Consider the following 21,795-nt stretch of genomic DNA (forward strand, 5'->3'; position numbering starts at 1 on the left):
TAAAAGGAAGGAGGCAGTGACCGCCTTGCTTAAACCCTTCCTACCCAAGGTGTAAGACCATAGTGCCTGGCATGACCTCCAGGCCAGGAGGGTCTAGCCCTGCTGCATCTTCTTAGGCTGCCCTGGCCCTGCTCCCTGTGCTCTAGCGGATAGCCTGGCTGCTCCTTGCACAGGGAACCTGTCTCCAACTCAGGAACTTTGGACTTGCAGTGCAACTGCTCCCAGCAGTGTCTGGCCCACAGTAGGTGCTCAATAAACAGTTGTTGAATGAATGGAGTGAATCACTTTGAAGATACGGAATAACAAGAAATGGGCCAGATGTATGACCCAGCATAGGCCTGTGACCCCTGTCATGGGGAGGCCCCTAGCTAAGGCCTCCCCTCGGCTACCCCCAGCAGCCCTGGGGCCTCCTCCGCATCCACCCTCCCCAAGGCCTGTATGTGCTGGGGGGAAGCAGCTCTGCTTTCCCAGGTTGCAGGGGGAGGGGAAGCCCAGGGACAATGTCCTTGAGTCCTGTCTGAGAAATTGATCCTGGAATCTTTAAACCTTGGGGGGAAATGTTCAAAGCCGCAGCCATCTTTGTGCGGAGAGAGGCCAAAGGCTCTCTTGTTTGGGGAAATACATTGTAATGTGCCTTTTGCTTATGCAAAGATGCAGCCAAGTTTCTGTTCTGGAATAGACAATGAGGAAGGAGTGGCTCTGCATGACGATGTAAAAGTTTGCCTCCGAGGGTGGCAGAGTTCCACCCGGGGACGATGAGCCCTGGGAGGTGGCCTGAGGCTGCTGGGCAGAGGTGACTTTGTCCTCTGCCAAGGTGGGGGAGGGGTGCAGAAACAGGGGAACCGGTTCAGGTTCCCTACTAGGGGAGGCCTGCTGGCCCGCCCGCCCGCTGCAGAGGAGACAGGCAGGGGCACTGGAACAGCAGCCACCCCAACCTTCAGGAAAGTTCCCATATCCTTCGCTCGGCTGAGCTTTGGGCCACCAGAGGCAGCCTGTGACCCACCCGGCAAAACCATGGCCAGGAGCAAGCCAGGCCTGCAAAGTCTGTCAGAGGCCTGGGGGAGGAGGATCTGCTGCTCTGTGACTTCTCTGGGCCCTCCTGAAATAAGTGGGGAGAGGGCTGTTCTCTCTGTGGCCCCTTCGGAGGCCAGGCTTGGACCACCAAGGTGGAGGCAGAGAAGAGAGTGCAGCCAGAAGTCAGGGAGAGAGGTCTGCCGGCCTCAGGGAGGAACTGCTTCATCTGTGTGCATTGCATATGGTGCCTAAACGGGGCTGCCAGAGCCTGGGCTTATCATGAGAATAAATGTTCTCACGGCATAGCTTCTTCACCCTCTGGCTTCTCACCCTCAGCAAATGCTTCAGAGGCAATGCGAGAAGAAACATGACTCTTGCTCAAAATATCAAACTATCATGGAATGGAAATGGCCAGGATCAGAATTACTGGGGTCAGATCATACATCAAAAAGCCAGGCGGTCAGAGCCCTCTCCTTCAATACCCAGTGCGAGAACACTCTGCCCAAGGCCACCCCCTCACTCCTCAGGCGCCGTCTCCTGTGCCCGTCCACACTCTGCTGATACCTCTGCAGGTGCTTCAGGGTGGGGACGGGGCCCCTCCACCCCAGGCCAGCTGATCAATGCACAGAGCCCAGCAGAGGCTAAGAGGCATGTGCTATGCTCAAGAGATATGTGTAGCACTCCAGCAGGCACGCTGAGAAGACAGGTTGCATGACAAACCTTCCCGGCTTTGTACTAACAACTGCAAGAGGCTGCCGCTCCCCCTCTCCAGAGTTTGGGGGGTTAGCAGAGCATTGGGGGCGATATTCCCACTCCGAGGTCAGACTGCATGGGTGCCAGCGTGGGGGGTTCTGCCACAATCCTGCCGTGTGACTTGGGGGGCCACTTACTTAATCTATCTGGGCCTCAGTTTCCTTATCTGTGAAATGGAGATAATAATAGTCCCTGTGTCTCAGGGTTATTTCAGGTTGAAGCAACAATGAAAGTTGTCACACGCATCCGTGTGAAGAGACCACCACACAGGCTTTGTGTGAGCAATAAAGCTTTTTAATCACCTGGGTGCAGGCGGGCTGAGTCGGAAAAGAGAGTCAGCGAAGGGTGGTGGAATTGTCATTAGTTCTTAGAGGTCTGGGATAGGCGGTGGAGTCAGGAGCAATTTTTTGCGGGCACGGGGTGGATCTTACAAAATACATTCTCAAGTGGGGGAGAATATTGCAAAGTACCTTCTCCAGGGTGGGGAGGGTATACCGTACAAAGCACATTCACAAGGGTGGGGGAATATCACAAAGTACTTATCACAAGGGCGGGGAGGGTGTATTGTCACAAAGTCAACTGATCGGTTAGGGTGGGGTGGAAACAGATCACAATGGGGGATGCCATCAGTGAAGGCAGGAACTGGCTATTTTCACTTCTTTTGTGCATCTTCAGTTGCTTCAGGCCATCTGAATGTATACGTTCAGGTCACAGGGGATATGACAGCTTAGCTTGGTCTCAGAGGCCTGACATTCCTGTCTTCTTATATTAATAAGAAAAACAAGACAAAATAGTGGTGAAGTGTTGGGGCAGTGAAAATTTTGGGAGGTGGTATGGAGAGATAATGGGCAATGTTTTTTTTTTTTTTTTTTTTTTTTTTTTTTTTTGAGACGGAGTCTCGCTCTGTCGCCCAGGCTGGAGTGCAGTGGCCGGATCTCAGCTCACTGCAAGCTCCGCCTCCCGGGTTTACGCCATTCTCCTGCCTCAGCCTCCCGAGTAGCTGGGACTACAGGCGCCCGCCACCACGCCCGGCTAGTTTTTTGTATTTTTTAGTAGAGACGGGGTTTCACTGTGTTAGCCAGGATGGTCTCGATCTCCTGACCTCGTGATCCGCCCGTCTCGGCCTCCCAAAGTGCTGGGATTACAGGCTTGAGCCACCGCGCCCGGCCTGGGCAATGTTTCTTAGGGCTGCTTGGAGAGGGATTGGGGCAGCATGGGAACCTATAGTGGGAGAGATTAAACTGAAGAAAGAGTTTGGGGTAACAGGTGATATTGTGGGTTTGTTAAAAGAGCATTTGTTGTATAGAATGATTAGTGATGGCCTGGATGTGGTTTTGTATGAATTAAAAAACTAAACGGAAGACTCAAGGTCCAAATAGAAGGAGAAAAATAGGTATTAAAGGACTAGGAACTGGGAGGACCCAGGACATCCAATTAGAGAGTGCCCAAGGGGGTTCAGCATAATTATTTGCTTGGTTGGCGAGTTTTTTGGGCTCCATCCTTGAGTTTTTTTATGTTGTCATATACCAGGCCAGATCGATTTAGGTAAAAACAACACCCGGGTGATTAAAAAGCTTTATTGCTCACACAAAGCCTGTAGGTGGTCTCTTCACAGGGACGCGTGTGACAAGTGAAATCCCCAGCACCTAGTACAGGCTCAATGAGATTGTCATCAAATCGGCCGGGCACGGTGGCTCACGCCTGGAATCCCAGCACTTTGGGAGGCCAAGGCAGGCGGATCATGAGGTCAGGAGGTTGAGACCATCCTGGCTGACACAGTGAAACCCCGTCTCTACTAAAAATACAAAAATACAAAAAAAATTAGCCAAGCATGGTGGCCAGTGCCTGTAGTCCCAGCTACTTGGGAGGCTGAGGCCAGGGAATGGCGTGAACCCGGGAGGCAGAGCTTGCAGTGAGCCGAGATCGTGCCACTGCACTCCAGCCTGGGCGACAGAGAGAGACTCCATCTCAAAAAGAAAAAAAAAAAAAAAGAAATTGTCATCAAATTACAGGAGGGTCCAATAGCCCAAGCTGCTTCCCTGGGACCCCATGAGCAGAATGGTCCATCGGGACTTCACCCTTACACCCACCCTGGCTTTCCTCCTGGCTATCACCATGGGGAGGGGTCTGAGTGAACAGCTTGCGCATGTCCCTGTGTTTTCCAGAGCTGGAGGGGCTGCCGTGCCCAGGCACGTCTGCGAGTGTGACCCAGCCCTGGAGCTCTCCCTGCTGGCTGAGTCGCCATGCCACCACTTAGACTGACCTTCCCACTCGCTGGCCGGACGCCTCATCAGAAACGGAAATGCTGCAGAACGGGGAAGAACCAGTGCTGCTGAGGCCGCGGGACACAGAAGGACACGGCCGAGACCGCAGGCCAGAGCCCAGTGTCCCCCAGGGGCCTCTTGGCCGCTGCAAGCCACTGACAGGGAAAGGCCGAGAAAAGTCAGGGATTCTTATTCTTGCTGGCGGTGGCTGCGGGATGGCCCTGCCTCCCTGGAACTCTGCTGAGCTTGTCGGCTGTCCCTGGCCACAGAGCCCTGGGGGGCTCAGTGTGGAGTTTCCTTTCAAAGAGGGGCCCCAAGTGTCCAGGCCTTGTGCCACCCCCGGCCCTGGAACCCCCATGCCTGCCTCAGAGCCTGTATGGCACAGCCCATCCCCTGTGACCGAGCTCAGTCACCTGGGTACGTTCAGGCACCACCATGTAACTTGAGAACAACGCATTTTTATTCCCCTGCACATCATATTCTGCTGCTGCTCTGTCACCAGTTTGACCTAGGGAAAGAGGGAAGGAAAATGCCGCTATGGGAGGAGTGGGCCATGGCATCAGGGGACAGGAACGGTGTGGAGGAGGGGGGCAGGGGGGTGGGCTGCTGAGCTCATACCAGGCTTAGAGCCGGAGCCCTATCCCTACTGCTGCCCCTGCCTTAGGGTGAGATGCAGATAGTCCCTAGGATTCTGAGCTCCACTTCCCACTGAGATGAGACCCTCTGCTGAGGGTGGAGTCGGATCCACATGGTGGCTAGGCAGGTGCTTAGAATCGAGAGGGATCTCATGTTAATGAATGGGCCTCAGGCAGCACGTGGACGCCCCCCAGCTCCAGAGGGGTATGTGAGGGCTGCAGCAGCTCCTGCTGATGAGGGCCAGGGCGTGGGTAGCTGGCAGTGGCTGGCAGAGGCTGCAGAGTGGACACCCATCAAGGCATAGGGCTTGGACTGGGCAGGGGTCCAGCACGCCTAAGTGGCCCAGACGTCAGACCTGACCAACTCAGAGCAAAACTGAGGAGGACTCAGGCCAGCCTCCCTACGCCCCAGGCATCCATGCATGATAAGGAAGAAGGGAGAGGCCCTGACAGAGCAGGTATGAACCCCTCAGAGACTGAGAAGGCATGACAGAGGGCCGCAGGCCATCACCTTGCAGTGTGCCCCTCGACCTGGGCAGGGGCTCCCAAGGCACTCAGAGCACAGGGCAAGAGTAAGGTGACGGCTGCAAGAAGGGTCCTGCATTACAAGCTCACGGCAAGGGTCGTCCGCTGTGAGCACATCCCTCCCTGAAAGTGCAGTCACGCGGGGTGCTTTCCAACACCCAGAGCACAGGCGTTCCAGCGCCTCTTGGGCTTGGCAGGAAACGGCTTTGCCCTTCTGTGCAGCAGGTCACATGCCCCCTGCACCATCGGAGTCTGTTTAGGTGGCTTAGCTCCCTTGCCAGACTCTGGCAGACGGGAAGATAGATGAAATCCTGCCCACCGCTACACAGGAAACCCAGAACCAAAGGAAGAGGGGCTGAATTATTGGAGGCACAAGTGTCCGTGATCACTTCTGCTCAGGCTGGGAAGGGCCAGCATGGGCAGCCCCCAGGCCAGGCTCACTGCCAGGCGTGGGTGGGAGGTCATGCGGGCTGCACCCAGGCTTCTATCCTCCTGTCTGGCTGCAGGGAAGTCTCCTTTGCTCTGTGAAGTTTTCCCACTCTGTGAACCTTCCCACGGGGCACCCTATGCTGCCTCGGGTGCTGTCCCATCTGAGTAACTTCCTGGCACCATTGTAATCTCCAGTCACCTTCATTTGTTAGCTGCCTGTCCATCTCCACTAGACAGGGACTCTTCTGCATCCTTGCCGATGCATCCTGGGTGCCCATACTCTCGTGTTTCCCCAGGCTTCAGGACCAAGGCCAAGCTCAGCCTCATGCGCCTTCTCCCACCCCAGCGGGCTCCCCAGGGTGGCCAAGGGCTGGCACCTCTTTTGCAGAAGCGGCCCCCTCTGTGTGCAGTTATGCCCTCCCCACTTTCCACTTGGGAAACACCAACTCTGTGACCAAAACCAGCTCAAGGATCACCCCACTGGGACTATCTCCATAACCAGGTGGAGGCAGCTGATGGTCTCCTTTGGCTGCCAAGGCCCTGTCCTCGCTGTGCCAAAGCAAGCAGGTGGCCCCCATGAGAAAAAGCTTGTCCAGCACAGGAGCTGGCTGGGGCTGTTCCCAGACATCATGGGCTGAATGAACAATGGCTCGCCTGGCTGGTCGGCTCTGATCTTCTCCGCCTGTGCTGAGCACTTCCCCGTGTGCGATATCTTTCCCCTCCCACACCCCACAAGTGAGTATTATCCCCATTGTATGAGTGAGGAAGCCGAGGCACAGAGAGATTGAGAGGCTCACATAAGTGGGCGTGGGAGTCAGTACAGAAGCTCTGGAGAGCAATTTGGCAAAGCTGCTGCAACTAGAAACCGCATCCCGGGACCTGGCCATTCAGCTGTCAGCTTGACGACGGAGACACAGCCTCTGCCATAGACGCGAAGGCATGAGGGCACCAGCCACCAGGAGCTCCACACCCACAGATAGAGCTCATTTTTTATGGGAGGCTCTGAGATCACAGTTGCTTTATGGGAATTCATTTGGTCACTTATTCATTCAAAATAGATTTACTGGGCGCCTCCTATGTGCCTGGCCTTTTCCAGGTACTCAGTGAAAAATCAGGCGGGCAGACCCTCCCTGGGCCCAGTACAAAGTCACCTTTGTGGGAATCCCTAACCCTCCTGAGACACACCGCCAAGGAGACCCCTGAACTGGGGAGCAAGACCCAGGATTGCTTGACGGCAACTCAGCTCAGGGGGCAGCCCGGGAGGGGCTTTGGGAAGTGAGAGCCCGTGCCAGGCCAGCCTGGGAGCCCGGCGCAGCACATCATTGCCTCTGTCTGTGGTTCAGCTGTCACCTCCTTGCTGGAGCCTGCACAGGACAAGCTCTGAGGCTGTGCGGACAGCTGGCCCTCCTCGTCCACAGGGACTCAAACTCGCACTCTGACAACCACCAGCTCCTCACGGGAGGCCAAGGACAGGCTGCTGGGAGGCTTCCACCTCAGCTGTCAGGAGGTCTGCGGAGGAGCGGGGAGGAGGGGAGAGGCCCGCTTGCGGGGAGGGTGTCGCACATTTCAGGAGGAAGCAGAGGTGAGACCCACCCACAGGACCCCCGTCAGAGGGTTCCCTACCTGCTCACCATCACCGGTCTGTCGGCCTCCCCAAACCTGCTGGAACATATGCTCTCTGCGGTCTGGATCCTGTGCTCACCACGACATCCCCAGCACCTAAGGCTGCTCTATCCGTGTGCGCTAAAGGAGTGAGTAGGCAGGAGGGCGGCCCTCAGAACAGGAGGACACAGTAGATGCAGAAGCCAAGGCAAAGCAAGAGGCAGAGCGGAAGGTCTGCGGGGAGAGGCAGGTGTGGCCAGGAGACTCCAAATGCTGCGGGGAGGTAGTGAGGCCTGAGATGAGAACCCGTGGGGCATGCGGGGAGAGGCAGGTGTGGCCAGGGGACTCCAAATGCTGCGGGGAGGTAGTGAGGCCTGAGATGAGAACCCGTGGGGCATGCGGGGAGAGGCAGGTGTGGCCAGGGGACTCCAAATGCTGCGGGGAGGTAGTGAGGCCTGAGATGAGAACCCGTGGAGCATGTGGGGAGAGGCAGGTGTGGCCAGGGGACTCCAAATGCTGCGAGGAGGTCAGTGAGGCCTGAGATGAGAACCTGTGGAGCATGCTAGGGGATTTGGGATCTCTGGATCTTCAGGCCGGAACAGTAGGGGAGGACCAACACAGGGGCCACCTTCCCACAGGTATGTGACTCCATCTGCCATGCTCTGGCCATGTTTCTCTGAGTCTCAGTGACCTGATGCAGACAAGGGAATATCACAGGGCCACTGGGGCAAGGAAGTGAGGTCCCAGACATGCCTCCTTGCACAGGGTCAGCACGTGCAAAAACAGCAAATGTGAGTTTCCCCCTCCTCAGGTGGGGAGAGGTGCTTCCAAGGATAGAAAGCATAAGCCCCAAACCTCCTAAGAGAGATGAGTCCATCTTTGTAGACCACAAAGCAGCCTCGCTGCTGCTCTCCAAGCCCCCTAAGCTCCAGCAGGGCCCAATCTGTGCACCATGATTCATGATGCGGCCAGGTTTGCAGGTGCTGTGCCGCCGTCAGGAGCCCTCATTAGAGGCAGCTGCAGTGGCCCTTGTCCAAGGAGCCTTCCCTGACCAGCCGCCCCAGGCACCCTTCCCTGGTGAACCAGGGTGTAATCACGCGTCCTGATTTTGCTCCCCATACTCCTGTGCTCTGAGCTCCCTCAGTGCAGGGACGTGGAGGCCAGGAGTTCAGGGAGTGCCGGACATGACTGAGGATAGCTCTCAGTCTCAGTGTGCTCCTCCCATGCCCGTCTCTGCTGAGCACTTCCCTGGTGTTCCACTTGAGTGGTGCTCCCAACGGCCCCGGGAGTTGGCACTGCCCAGCACAGGGCGCAGTAGGACAGGCAGTCGCCTCCTTCCCTCTAGGCTGGAAAGGACACTCAGGCCACCCACACGCCAGACTTGTCCCACAGCCGTGTTCTGCTTCACCTGTGCAGCGTGGGTTCTTAATTTCAATTTGTGGCCCACATTGAAAAATAATTAGATTTCCCATAAAAATTAGATTTCCAGCTTCTCATGGAAGAAGGACCTGGCAGCAGTGGTCTGCTTCTTCCTACAGAAACACAAGTGAGTGGAACCAGGAGGAGCTGGTTCCAGGGGGGGCTGGAACCAGGGGTCGTGGCTTCTTCTGTCACCCCAGTCCCCACCCCTGTCAACAGCCTTCAGCCACCTGGGTCCCTCCTGCCTGGCTCCTGTGAGCACACTACCCTCTTAGCCCTGCATGCAGCCTCGCACACACCACTGGCCCTCATGGCTGTGTCTCCTGGTGCCGCACAAGGCCAGGCTCTGAGACCAGCGGGACAAGCGTGAGGAACAGAAACAGTGCCAGCAACATCCCCAGGGCCACGCCGCCACCAGCAGACCCTGAACCCCACTTCCCTCCCCCCACTTAAGGGAACCACATTTTCGTGTCCAGTTTCAGAGATGTTTTTCTCTTTCCCAGGAACCAGAGCCAGAGACTCGTGAACTATGACTTGGGGTGACGCTTTCCGCCTGGCTGGTTTGCAGCTCCGTGGCCAGTTTACAAGATTTCCACCACGACCAGCCGAAAGCATTCCTGTCCGGCCGCTGCCTTCCCCACTGCCACCATGCGGTCTCAACACGTTTGAAAGTTGGTGAGAAATTGAGCCCATATGCCTTCTGATTGTTTGCAAACCCTGGCAAGGCTTTGGTAAGTCCAGGCCAATTTCTGGATTAAATTAGAAAAGAAAAGAGGAAAAATATCTGAATCCTGGCACAGAGAGAAATCATTCATTCAAAAAAAAAAAAAAACTGTTGAAGAACATACTGTACAGAGAATGTTCTCGTGCTGGGAGGGGTCAAAGGTTATAGCCTCGACTGAAGGCACAGAAGACCCTTGGATTCCACATTCTCCATAGGTCTAGGAGCGTGTCTGCCCTCAGCAGAAGAGATGCTCTGGGGGCTCAGGCATTCTCCCAGAACGTAAGCAGTTAACACAGGTGGGAGAGACTAGTCTGCGTGACCAGAAACCTGCTCCTCCTGCTCTGCCGTTCTACAGCGGTTAAGAGCAGCTCATTCTATCCTTTAAAAAGAATCCCTGAAGTAACCTCACCGGAGCTTTGTGCTGATAAGGCTACGGTGGGGGCGGGCTGGGGTCTGAGCAGCCCACTGCACTCAGTACTTCCCTAATACGTGCACCCACATGCACTGATGTAGTGAAAGGCACATGCTAACTTTGGAGGCCTGGGGCCATCATAGCTCAAGGCAGGCACTAAGCAAGTACATTTCTGCAGAGCCTGGTAGCAAATATTCCTTTAGCACCCCATAGTGAATTTCTTCTCAGCTTTGTGGGCCATATGGTTTTTGTTGCAACTACCCAACCTGTTGTTGTAGCATAAAAATGGCCACAGGCTCTGCCGGGTGCAGTGGCTCACGCCTGTAATCCCAGCACTTTGGGAGGTCAAGGCAGGTGGATCACCTGAGGTCAGGAGTTCAAGACCAGCCTGGCCAAGATGGTGAAACCCCATCTCTTCTAAAATACAAAAATTAGCCGGGCATGGTGGCGGGCACCTGTAATCCCAGCTACTCGGGAGGCTGAGGCAGAGAATCGCTTGAACCCGGGAGGTGGAAAGTTGCAGTGGGCCAAGATCATGTCACTGCACTCCAGCCTGGATGAGCGAGTGAGACTCTGCCTCAAAAAAAAAAAAAAAAAAAAGCCACAGGCAATTCATAAATCAATAGGCGTAGCTGTGTTCCAACAAAACTTTATTTACAAAAACAGGTGAAGGGCCAGGTGGCCCTGGGGCCAGAGTTTGCCAACACAGATTTAGAATCTCCAGTTCACGTGAATTTTGCTTTCGTGCAAGTAATATGTCCAAATTTATTTTAAAGTAAAACTGATGTTTTAAAATGCTTCTAAAAAAGGGGCCATTTCAGGGGGAGATGGCTTACATCTGTCTGGTGGCCTCTGGCAGGCCTGAGAGTATGTGTTCTCATTAGCAAATAGGTTGAGCGCAGTCCTTGCTGCAGGCTGGGTGTCACCCACTGCAACGGTCTCTCCCTCCTGTCTACAAGGAGTGCAGTAGGACCAGGGGCTCACACAGACAGTTCAAGGTCTTTGTAGATCCTGATATTTAAGCAACACATTGAGGCCTTAGGCTTCACAGGGAAGAGGAGGATTGAAATTAGTGCTTTAATTAAATGCTTGAAGCCACAAAGGAAACTTTAGCCTTGGGCCCAAGCTTTATATTTCTTGAAGTCTTGGCACAGATAGATTTTACTTTTAAAAATGTATCCATAGCCAGGCATGGTGGCTCGTGCCTGTGATCCCAGCTACTCAGGAAGCTGAGACGGCAGCATCACTAAGCCCAGGAGATTGAGTCCACCATGCAACATAGCATGACCCTGTCTCTAAAAAAAATCTTTAAAAAATTAGTCAGGCATGGTGGTGTGAGGCTGCAGTCCCAGCTGCTTGAGAGGCTGAGGTTTGAGGCTGCACTGAACTGTGATTGCAGTACTACACTCAAGCCTGGGTGACTGAGTGAGACCCTGTCTCAAAAAAATAAAAATGCATATATAAACATATTACTTCCACAATGGCTCTGATCTTCCAAGGCATTCATCCCTGCCTCCCATTCACCTGAGCCTGGAGAAGAGTCCCTGACTGTACCTGGTGACGAAACTTGAGGTGCCACACACATCTGAGCTGCCTCCTAGCCTGTCAGGCTCAAGCCCACTCCACGTGTGCCCAGGCCCACACACATGGCCACTGCATCTAGTTTGTGAGCAGAGACTAGCCTAGGCACTGGCAGAGCAAGTTTTTGAAAATGTGAGAAATACCAAAGCCCCAGGGTCAGTATCAGGCATGTTCACCAATGTCAACTGTGTCCCAGCCTGGCAGCACCCGGTACCTCAGGGAGCACGTTTCCAAGCAGGAAGCGTCACACATGGCAGTGGTCTCCCAATGCCGTTGGGGGCGGGGGGCAGGCCTGGACAGAGGAGAGCCCCTTATCCTCCTGGCTGGGCCCAGGGGAGGCAGCAATGCAAGGTGGAGGCTGGAGGCTGAGCCAGAGTCGAGGCTGGGAGGAGCAGGAGCAGAATGAAGGCAGAGGGAAGAGAGTTCACTCTGCTAGTGATGGGGCCAGGGGGCCAGCAAGGCTGGACGGGCCGCACCTCTGCCCATGGCTCACACTCCATCCTCTTAGCCCTCACAGTGCTTGGGAGGGAGACCCCTCTGCCCTTAGATGGGGAATGTGGGCATCCCCAAGGGGCCTCAGCCTCTCTGACCAGGCTAAGGGCCGCTGAGCCTCAGGAGACTGGACTCATCCCAGGGTTGCCAGCAGCCAGGAGGGCTACGGCTGTGTGTGCTCAAACTCCATTGTAGGCCAGGTGCAGTGGCTCATGCCTGTAATCCCAGCACTTTGGGAAGCTGAGGTGGGCGGATCACCTGAGGTCAGGAGTTCTAGACCAGCCTGGCCAACATGGTGAAACCCAGTCTCTACTAAAAATACAAAAATTAGCCGGGTATGGTGGCATGTGCCAGTAGTCCCAGGTACTTGGGAGGCTGAGGCAGGAGAATTGCTTGAGCCTGGGAGGTGGCGGTTGCAGTGAGCCGAGATCACGCCATTGCACTCCAGCCTGGGAGAGCGAGCAAGACTGTATCTCAAGAAAAAAAAAAAAGAAAAAAAACTCAGTGCAGGGAGCCTCCACGGACAAGGGCCGCAGGCTCAGTGCACACCTAGCGCCCTCTCAGCACAGCTGGCTTCCCCGAGCCTCGGAGTTGTGTGGATGTGCCCAAGTAGAGGCTGGGGAAAGGCCACAGAGAATGGGAGCCTGAGGTGGCATACAGGGGGCACATGCAGGGCACCAGGTGGTCCACCGGGCTGTGGGGTCTGAGTGCAGGGCTCAGGTTCTTGGGCTTGCCCTAGGGGCAGGCTGACTTCATAGATGACCAGGGCCCATGTTCAGAAGGCCCCGAACTTGGGGCTTGACCCTCTACAGCTCCGTCTGGAAGTTCTTCATCATCTCACCCTTGCACGTGTGTTTTGGAAGTGAAGGCTCCTGGGGCAATGGAGCATGGTCCCACCTCCCCAGGACAGGCTCTCAGCCACCCCCAGCAGGTGCAGGATCAGGCATGTATTCCCCACAGCATCTCAGGGCAGGCGTGGTGGTGGCCGTCCTGCCCACGGCTGGCAGGAAAGGGGCATGTCTGGTGGATGGCCGGCCAGAGCCCATGTTTCGGCGGAGGTGAGCCTCCCGTGAGTGACACCTGCATAGAGATGGGATTGGCTGTGGCCGTACGCTCTGGGCTGGAGCAGTGCACCAGTGGGAAGGGGGTGTGCCTGGCTCTACTTCCCCAGACCCCCTGGCTGGGGCACAAACAATGTGTTCTTCCAGTGGTGGCAGGAAGCTCTCAGACTCCAGTGGGTGCACCCTTCACGCTGGGGGTGCACTCACTCTGCTAGGACCCCGTACCTGAGGAGAAATCCCTCAGTGGGGTTCCACTCTGTGGGATCCTCTCTTCCTCCTCCCAGCCTCCCTGAGTCTGGCCTGTGCCTGTCATAAACTTCTGGCCAGCCTGAGGCACCCACCAGGATCAGCCACAAAATGCACATTTGTTTAATTTCAGTGACACCACGTAGAAGCTAAGCGCTCTAATATTTTCATTTAAAATAGCCATTGCACAATTTAAAGATGAATAAGAAATTCATGCTAATAATTCAAGGTTCCAATTTTTGTTCACTTAGAACAACACTAAAAAGCAAATAAAAAAACAGCAAGTTGAGAGAGAAAGAGACAGAGACTAAGGAAGAAAGGAAGTGGCTAAATAGTCCCTTTTAATGGCACTTACTTCTGCTCTTTGAACAAGCGATCCCACATTTCCATTTTGCGCTGGGCCCTGGGAGTTACGTGCTGGCTCTGCCTATAGGCCAGCGTTCCCCACTGATGAGTTTTGCAGCAGCCAGATATTGCAGGGAAATAAGAATGCATTGCATGTACTACACTGGCTCCTTTGAATTCTCTATCTTCCCCCGCCCCCTTCATTTTATTTATTTATTTATTTATTTGAGACAGAATCTCACTCTGTCGCCCAGGCTGGAGTGCGGTGGCACGATCTTGGCTCACGGCAACCTCCGCCTCCCGGGTTCAAGCCGTTCTCCTGCCTCAGCCTCCTGAGTAGCTGGAATTACAGGCACGGGCCACCACCCTTGGCTTATTTTTGTATTTTTAGTAGAGACGGGGTTTTGCCATGTTGGCCATGCTGGTCTCGAACTCCTGACCTCAAGTGAGCTGCCCACCTTGGCCTCCCAAAGTCCTAGGATTACAGGTGTGAGCCACTGCGCCCAGTCTATCTTTCCTCTTACTTCGGGAGAAATTCAGGTGGAGGGCTGCTATGGCTGAACCCAGGTGTGACAAGAACAGTCAGTGGTTGGTGAGGAGCTGGAGCTTGGGAAGTACGGCTGCCAAACAGAGCAGCATCTCAGAAGATTAACTTCTGGGGAGGGCAGGAGACGCCAAACACGTCACCCAAGGGAGAAGCTTTTCCCATGGGAAGGGAAAGACTGCAGGATCTGACCACACACAAAAACGTAGGACGTCAAAAACTATCCCAGGCAGAACAAAACAAAAGGTACACAAGAAGACGGGGGAAAATATTTCCCACACATGTGACAGACAAAAAGTTAATCTACTTAGATACGCAAACTCTTCAGATGAATGGAGCACCCCCAAATCCCAGCAGAATCAAGGGCATGAACAGGCCAAGCACAGATAATAAAATAATCTCTGTTTACAAATACACATATATTTTTAAATGCAGGCTCATTAACATCAAGGAAATACAACTTACAACAAAAAGTTTATCTCAGTTGTAATTAAATTACCACTGTTCAAAAGGACTCAGTGGTGTGAGGGGATGGGGAGACAGGCATTTGCTCAATGAAGCAGGAATAGAGGAAACCATAACAGAGAAAATTCCAGCGTAAAAAGCTTACAAAATGGGCATATCTGTTGACCAGAGACTCCGCTTTCAGCAACTCAGCTTAAGGAAATATGTAAGCAGGAGCGGTAGATTCAGCTCGATGAACATGGTACAGTTAGTGGCATGTCTGACCTCTAATGGAGAAATTAGTTTTGCTATGTGAATATGTCATATAAATAATAAGTTAGGTAAAAAGTGTGCTACAGTCATATGGTGTGATGTTGTGTGATCATTAAAACCAGGTAGTAGACAATAACTGCTGGGAGAAGACACTCACATATCTACATGAATTTATGCTAATTTTACATAGTAAAAAAAAATGGCTGGTGCAGTGGCTCATGTCTGTAACCTCAGCACTTTGTGAGGCCGAGGCGGGTGGATCACCTGAGGTCAAGAGTTCAAGACCAGCCTGGCCAACATGGTGAAACCACTGTCTCTATTAAAAATACAAAAACAAAACAAAACAAAACAAAAAAACAAATTAGCCAGCCGTGGTGGCACATGCCTGTAATCCCAGCTACTCAGGAGGCTGAAGCAGGAGAATCACTTGAACTCGGGAGGAGGAGGTTGCAGTGAGCCGAGATCGCGCCACTACACTCCAGCCTGGGTGACAGAGTGAGACTCTGTTTCAAAATAAATGCATATATAAAATGAATCATCTGTGTTAAATATAGAATATTTCGATAAACCAAGAAACATGTTTTTCTAGATGTAAGGAGGAAGATAAGAAAACTGGACCCATCAGGGGCTGCCGGAATGGGCAGGTGGGGGGTTGCCTAAACCAAAGAGCCCCTTTCTGTGCCCAGGTGTCCCCGTGAAATGCTCCATTTCCAACCCTCTTCCCCTCCAGCAAGTCTGAGATGAGAAGGGCAGCTTCATTTTTCCCATGGAAAAGGGAATATCATGTCTTGCCATTCACAAGAAAAGGAAGCAGCCCCTCCAGTGATTTCTACTGCTCCCGGAGCCACAGGCAGCTCCCCTCCACCTCTGGAAGACTGCGGCGGGCGGCCTCGCTCATCCCAACTTCCCCTACCTGTGCCCCCTGCTTCACAGGCCAGGCCTTCTCCATTCTTCCAGCCGGCCCCATTCCTGCCTCAGGGCCTTGGCACCGCCTGCCCCCTCCCTCAGACTTGGAACAGGCTGTCCCTATCCTACCTCTTTCCACATCCTTCATTTGTCATGAGCCTCAGCTCCCATGATATCTCCCGTGCACCAGCCCCTGACCTCCTCTAAAAGTGGCCTGCCTTCCCCTACCCTTCTTCCTTCTCCATCTCATAACGATTTTATTTCTTTCATTGCATTTATCATTACTTGAAATGATCCCGTTTGTTTTTCACTTGAATATCGTCTGCGTCCCCCTTCCCAGAATGCAAGGTAACAGGGCTACATCCTGTCATGCTCATGGCCGCACCCCTAGCCTGACATATAATAGATGCCCCATAAACACTGGTCCCCTGTATGAATGGCAGCCAGGGGCACCAGACAGAGGAGGATGGCTATGCCGAGAATCCACCCCATCTCAGCAGCTGAACACAATACAATGTACACTGTGTTTCCCTACTCACACCATGGTGCGGCGTGGGTCAGGGGGCTGAGCCTATGCTGTAGTTGTGCCTTCTGGGACACGTGGTTTCCAAGGTTTCCATGGCAGGGAGAGACAGAGATGGAGGGGACTCCAAGCTTTTACCAGCCTTGGTCCATAGGTGACCCAAATCACTTCCTTTCACACAGGCCACTAGGCAAAACTAGCCATGCAGTTCCATGTCAGTTACAAGGGAGCCTGGGCAGAGGAGGGGAGCATGGGGGTGACTGATGAGGCTGAACTGCCTGTGCCACCCCTGGACCCCAAATTCTGGCCCAGGCTCTGGCACAAAGAGATCCCAAAGGGAGTTCTGCAGGCAGAAGTCACCCCAAATGATGAGGGAAACTGAGGCAGTGCAGGGCTGCCAGGGTGGAGCTGTGCCTGCACTCAGCCCACCTCTGCCTCACCTCCTCCTCAGAGACTGCATTCCCTGGTCCTCACCATCGGAGCCCCCACCAGCTCCTCCTCCCAGGGCTCAATGGCCTTTCCCAGGGCACAGGCTGTGCCACCGTTCTCTGCATCCAGTTCAGTGGGCAGCTCACTGCCCAGGACTGGCCCTCACACCCTGGGCTCTGGGCATGCCATTGCCCAGCCCACCTGCTGTACAGCCAGTCAAACACCTCACTGGGAGCCCAGTCCCAGCCGGCTGCTGCCACCTCTGTCCTTCCATGCTTTTGCTTTTACTCTAGCCATGGGGAGCCCCATGACCAGCTGGGACTTACAAGAGGAATGTGACAAGCCACTGGCCAGGCCTTGGAGGGCCCCTTGGGGTTGTGGTTTGAGGCCCTCACAGCACCCCAGTTCAGAGACAGGGCACGGTAGGCAGTCCGTCTGTGCACAGACCCAGCGCTGCCCTATCCAGCACAGCAGCTGCCAGCCACACTGTGGCTTCCATCTAGGTGCAAATTAATTCAAAAAAAGTACTCTTTGGGGTGACTACCATAAAAAAGAAAAAAAAGACAAGTGCTGGTGACAATTTGGAGAGACTAGAATCCCTGTACACTGTTGGCAAAATGGTGCAGCCACTGTGGAAAACAGTGTGGAAACTCCTCAAAAAATTAAAGAAAGAATTACCCTGTGTCCCGCAATTCTACTTGTGGGCATATAGTCAAGAGAACGGAAAGCAGGGTCTGAACACCCACGTTCATGGCAGCATTATTCACGGTAGCCCACGAGGGGGCAACCCGAGTGCCCATGGATGGCTGGGATACTATTCCTCCCTGAAAAGGAAGGACATTCTTACATATGCTGCAACATGGAAGGCCCCTGAGGACATCGTGCTAAGTAAGCCTGACGCAGAAGGACAATTACTGTGTGATCCACTTACGCGAGGTACCCAAAGTAGTCAAATTCTTAGAAACAGAGAGTGGAGTGGTGGGTGCCAGGAGTGGGGGAGGGGACGAACAGGGCTGAAATTTAACGGGCACAGTTTCCACTTTACAGGATGAAGAGTTCTGTGGACGGTGGCGGCGATGGCGGCCCGACCATGTGAATGTGCTTACGCCACTGAATCGCACGCTTAAAAATGGTGAAGACGCTGACTTATGTTCTGTATATTTCACCGCGATTAAAAAACTTTTAATTAAAATTATCTTGGAACAAATAAGTTACATTAAAAGTTCAGTTCTTCAAGGACACCAGCCACACTTCAAGTGCGCGAGAGCCCGGTGGCTGCTGCGCCAGAAAGGGCAAAACCAGCATCTCTCCGCTCCAGCACTGCAGAAAGCTCGGTCGCACGCACAGCAGTGTTCTGGAAGGTCATCTTTTCTCAGACCCTCCCTTAATGCTCCTCCTCCCCAAGACCACCAAAGGGTCCGGCATGCCTTAGATCTGTCCCCAGGACTCTCCGGGCATGCACAGGCTCTCAGTGAGGACGCAAGGTATTAACCGTCAGGGCAACGCATGCTCCAAGCACGGCGGCGCCTTGTCTCCCTCGGCCACGCTGGGCTCTTGCAGCGGGAGCTGGGGCTCCGATCAGAAGACAGACCCCCGCTGACCCTCCGACGCTGGTCTCCCAAGCCCCGGGACTCTCTGCCATGCCCCACCGCCTCTGCAGGACACTCCCACTGTGCCCATGACAAGCACACTGTCAACACATGTTTGCTGAATGAATCAGTGCTCACTTCTGTGCAACAGGGGACAAAAGACGCGGCCCAAATATTTTCTCAACTTCTGAGACTTGTCTCCTAAAACAGCTTCTCTGTTGTAATAAAACTCATCTCAATTTAAGACGTTTTAAATTTCTCATCCTTTTCTAGAAACGAACCTTCCCATTATTCAAAATGGGGGATACGGCTGGATCACTAGGGTTTGAATAAAGTTGGATGGCAAAAGTGAGGGAACCTTCTAGACATCCTCCAACCAGCTGTTGTGACAGAGAGACCCTCGGCACCAGGAGAAAGGCTGATCTGCCTCCACCGGCCTCATGAAGGACTCACCCTGGGTCCCACCTTCAGTCAGCGTCCTTGGTGGGCTCTCAGCAGTGACCCCTCCTGGGCTGTCACTAAATTAGACAGTGTCACTGTCATGATAACAAAACCACATTTTATGCGGAAACTAAAAAGGTGTCCACCCTACCGAGAGACTGAAAAGCACAGTCACCGACATTCTCTCATTTAACCCTCACATCAACCCCCACGATGAAAACACTGACCCATTTTATAGACGAGAAAACCAAGGCTCAGAGGATGGGAGCAGCATTCCCAAGGACGCACCTGGAAAAGGCGAGGCCGGGAGCCGCCATCGGACGGTGATTCCAAGCCCAGTCCTTTCCCCGCTGGGTTGGAAGGCATTATGATGCTAGGGGAAGAACTCATTGTGAAGGCAGGCAAGATTTTATACCCACCAGTCTCACAGACCCAGCCTGAGGACTTCCTAAGATAATCCAGCGTGGGCTTGGCATGGTCACATGGTAGAGGCTCAATAATTGTAGCCATTATGGTTTTATTGTTATTATTATTGCAATAAAGGTACGTTTCAAAAATAAGATGAGGTTAATTGTGAAAACGCTCTCCCAAATAAAACGAATTTTGCCGACGCAGCGGACTTCAGCCGCCGGTGTAGATAAGGCTGGGCTCCAGAGGGCTCACGGACTCATGCAAGGCCGGTCAAGAGGAAAGTGAATATGAAGGTGGGGTCTCTGTCAAGTGTTCAGCTCACTTACATCCCCCTTTTCCCCCTGAGGTATCTTTTCACCAGGGCCCTGGGGACTCTGACCCATGTGTCAGCTTGGTTACTGGGGGGCTCATCCCTGGCCCGAAAAGCAGAACTGAGCAGCAGACTCCGAGCAGACCTCCACAGCCTGCTGCCTGCCTCCAGCCCGGCCCCAGAGGACCTCATTCATCCACAGGTTTGGACACACAGCACGGGGTTCTAGAACTTCCCACCTGCCTGACTTCCATAGCACCTCCAGCCTTCCCTAAGCCCTGGCTGGTTAGTGGGGCCCCCTAACGCCCCACTGGCAGCATCTCACATTCCAGGCCATGCCATGGTCCTCCTTCTCACCCCTTCTTTTCCCTGCAGGGCTCAGCCGAGCCAGTCTGCTCCCCTGGGAACCTGCATTTTGAAGACTGGACGCCCCTCAGCCCCACAGTGGCTCTGGCCACTTGAGGCAGAGAGAGGAAAGGCCTGCACAGCCTCCACCCACACATGATGCAGCGTCCTTGCATCTCCAGGTCAGGCTGCGGGGGTGTGGAGCGAGGGAGGAGGTTCTTTAATCTCGTAGCATCAGGCAGACAAGGGGCAGGTGCCCAGAAGACGGAGGTGGCACACAGACACCCCTTTCAATAGCCCAGACTCACAGGGAGAAAGGAATTCCCTCCCCGATCTTCAGTTCTCCCACTGCCAGCTTCAAGGAGGGGCCCTGGGTTGGTGTCTGGCCCTGGCTCTAATGCACACTAATCTCTACTTTAAACAGAAAGGGGCCTCTGTTCGGAGCCAGAGGAAGGCAGGACTCTCTAGTTGGGGCTGAATAACGTCACTTTATGTCTACTATTAGGTTAGCTTTTTAGGTAAAATGAGGTTTCCTTTTAAAATAATTTTAGTTTTAAAAGTGGCAAACATTGAGAAAACCTGTTTTTCAAATGACACATTGAATGACATTTGTCATTCAAATGACTGGAGTCTGCATAAAACCGCCTTAGCCTATAAAGAGCCCATCAAGTTGGAATTACCCGCAATTTGCAGATGAGAAAACTGAGGTCAGGGAGGGTCAACTTGTCTCACCTGTGGACCCAGAGCGCCTCCCTGAGACTGTGGCACTCACCTCCGGCTAACAAGGAAATCAGCAGAGCCTCAGGGGACGCAGCTGGGCCTCTCTGGCCTGCCCAGCCCCTGGCTGACCCTCCCCGTCCCGCCCCGCCTCTCAGCCACCCGACTCACAATGTTCATGAGCGTGAGCAGGTACTTCTGCACATGCTCCTTCCCGTGGAACTGCACCACAGAGTCATCCACGCCCAGCAGGACCTCGATGTTGTAGTCGTCATCTGCAGCATGCCTGCGTGCCCTCCGCCTCGAGCTGTTGACACGCTCCTCTAGGACGCCCAGGGTGCGGCTGAGGCTGTCCAGGTTGCCCAGGGAGACTCCTGCAAGGAGAGGACACCATCTTCAGCAGCAGGACAAACCCACCTGCATACAACACCACCCACCAGGCGCCAGCTCACCAGCTCAGCCATCCTCTCATTTAAAACTCATAGCACCCCGAACCTGGGGTATTGTTCCATTTTACAGAGGAAAGCGAGGTGCAGAGGAAGGTGGCAGAGACTTGCCAAGCTGTCTCACACACAGCAGGGCTCAGACAGCCACCTCTGGGACTTCCAGGACCGCTCGTTCCCCAGCCCCTGGTGGCAACCCCAGCCACAGCAGGGGCCACAGTGGCCTCCACATGATGGTCAGGCCTGCTGAGACTGTGAGAGTCCCAGCCCAGCATCACCGTCTGCCTTATGGATCCCAGTGCTGGCACCCAGCCACAGAGAGGCCAGGAACCTCAGCCCGCACTGCCTGAAGCTGGAGTGGGCAGAGCCACCTCTTCTCCCCCGAAGGGCTGCCAGGTGCCAAAGGACTGGTGTCCCAGGTGTCACTGCCAGCTGTTATGACTGGGGAAACCGAGGCCCATCCTGGGCTGCACATGTTCTCCACTGCCTCCTTGGGCCCCTCCCAGAACTTTCTGCTCAGTCCTCCACTGAAGTGAGGCCCCACACCTCTGGGCCAGGTCCCGGGCCCCTCCACAGGCGAACTGTACCGCCTCTGGTCTGATTGAATTATTCCGAGACCAAGACGAACCCCTCTGGGGCAGCTCTGCTGCAGTCGGCCCTGGGCAGGCACTGATCTCCTGCTCCCAAGGTGTGCCTCTGGCCACTTGGGGCTGCCATCCTGGGGAGCCCACCCCGGATATCGTCCCTGCCTTCTGTGCAGTGCAGTTTCTGCTCTGTTCCGTGTCCTGCAGGCCGGAGACCACCCTGGACCAGGCTTCAGTTCCCAGCCCTCCACTGCCCATCTCTAAAGGCCACAGCAAGGCTGGCCAGGCTGACCTTCAGCATCGACCGCAGCCCCAGACCACACTGCCCACTGCC

At 54.2% G+C, this 21,795-nt stretch overlaps 1 protein-coding gene across 1 annotated transcript in view; it reads right to left on the reverse strand.

Annotated features, from left to right (window-relative positions):
- The window catches only part of ADAMTS2 (ADAM metallopeptidase with thrombospondin type 1 motif 2), a 233,584-nt gene that overhangs the window by 80,266 nt on the left and 131,523 nt on the right, over positions 1-21,795 (reverse strand). The window contains exon 4 of the mRNA XM_033180256.1: positions 20,606-20,808. Within this exon, the coding sequence (XP_033036147.1) occupies positions 20,606-20,808 (203 nt within the window). The remainder of the gene's footprint in view (positions 1-20,605; positions 20,809-21,795) is intronic.

This window comes from Trachypithecus francoisi, unplaced genomic scaffold (assembly GCF_009764315.1).
Source record: "Trachypithecus francoisi isolate TF-2019V2 unplaced genomic scaffold, Tfra_2.0 Lachesis_group2, whole genome shotgun sequence".
In the NCBI taxonomy this organism is placed as follows: Eukaryota; Metazoa; Chordata; class Mammalia; order Primates; family Cercopithecidae; genus Trachypithecus; species Trachypithecus francoisi.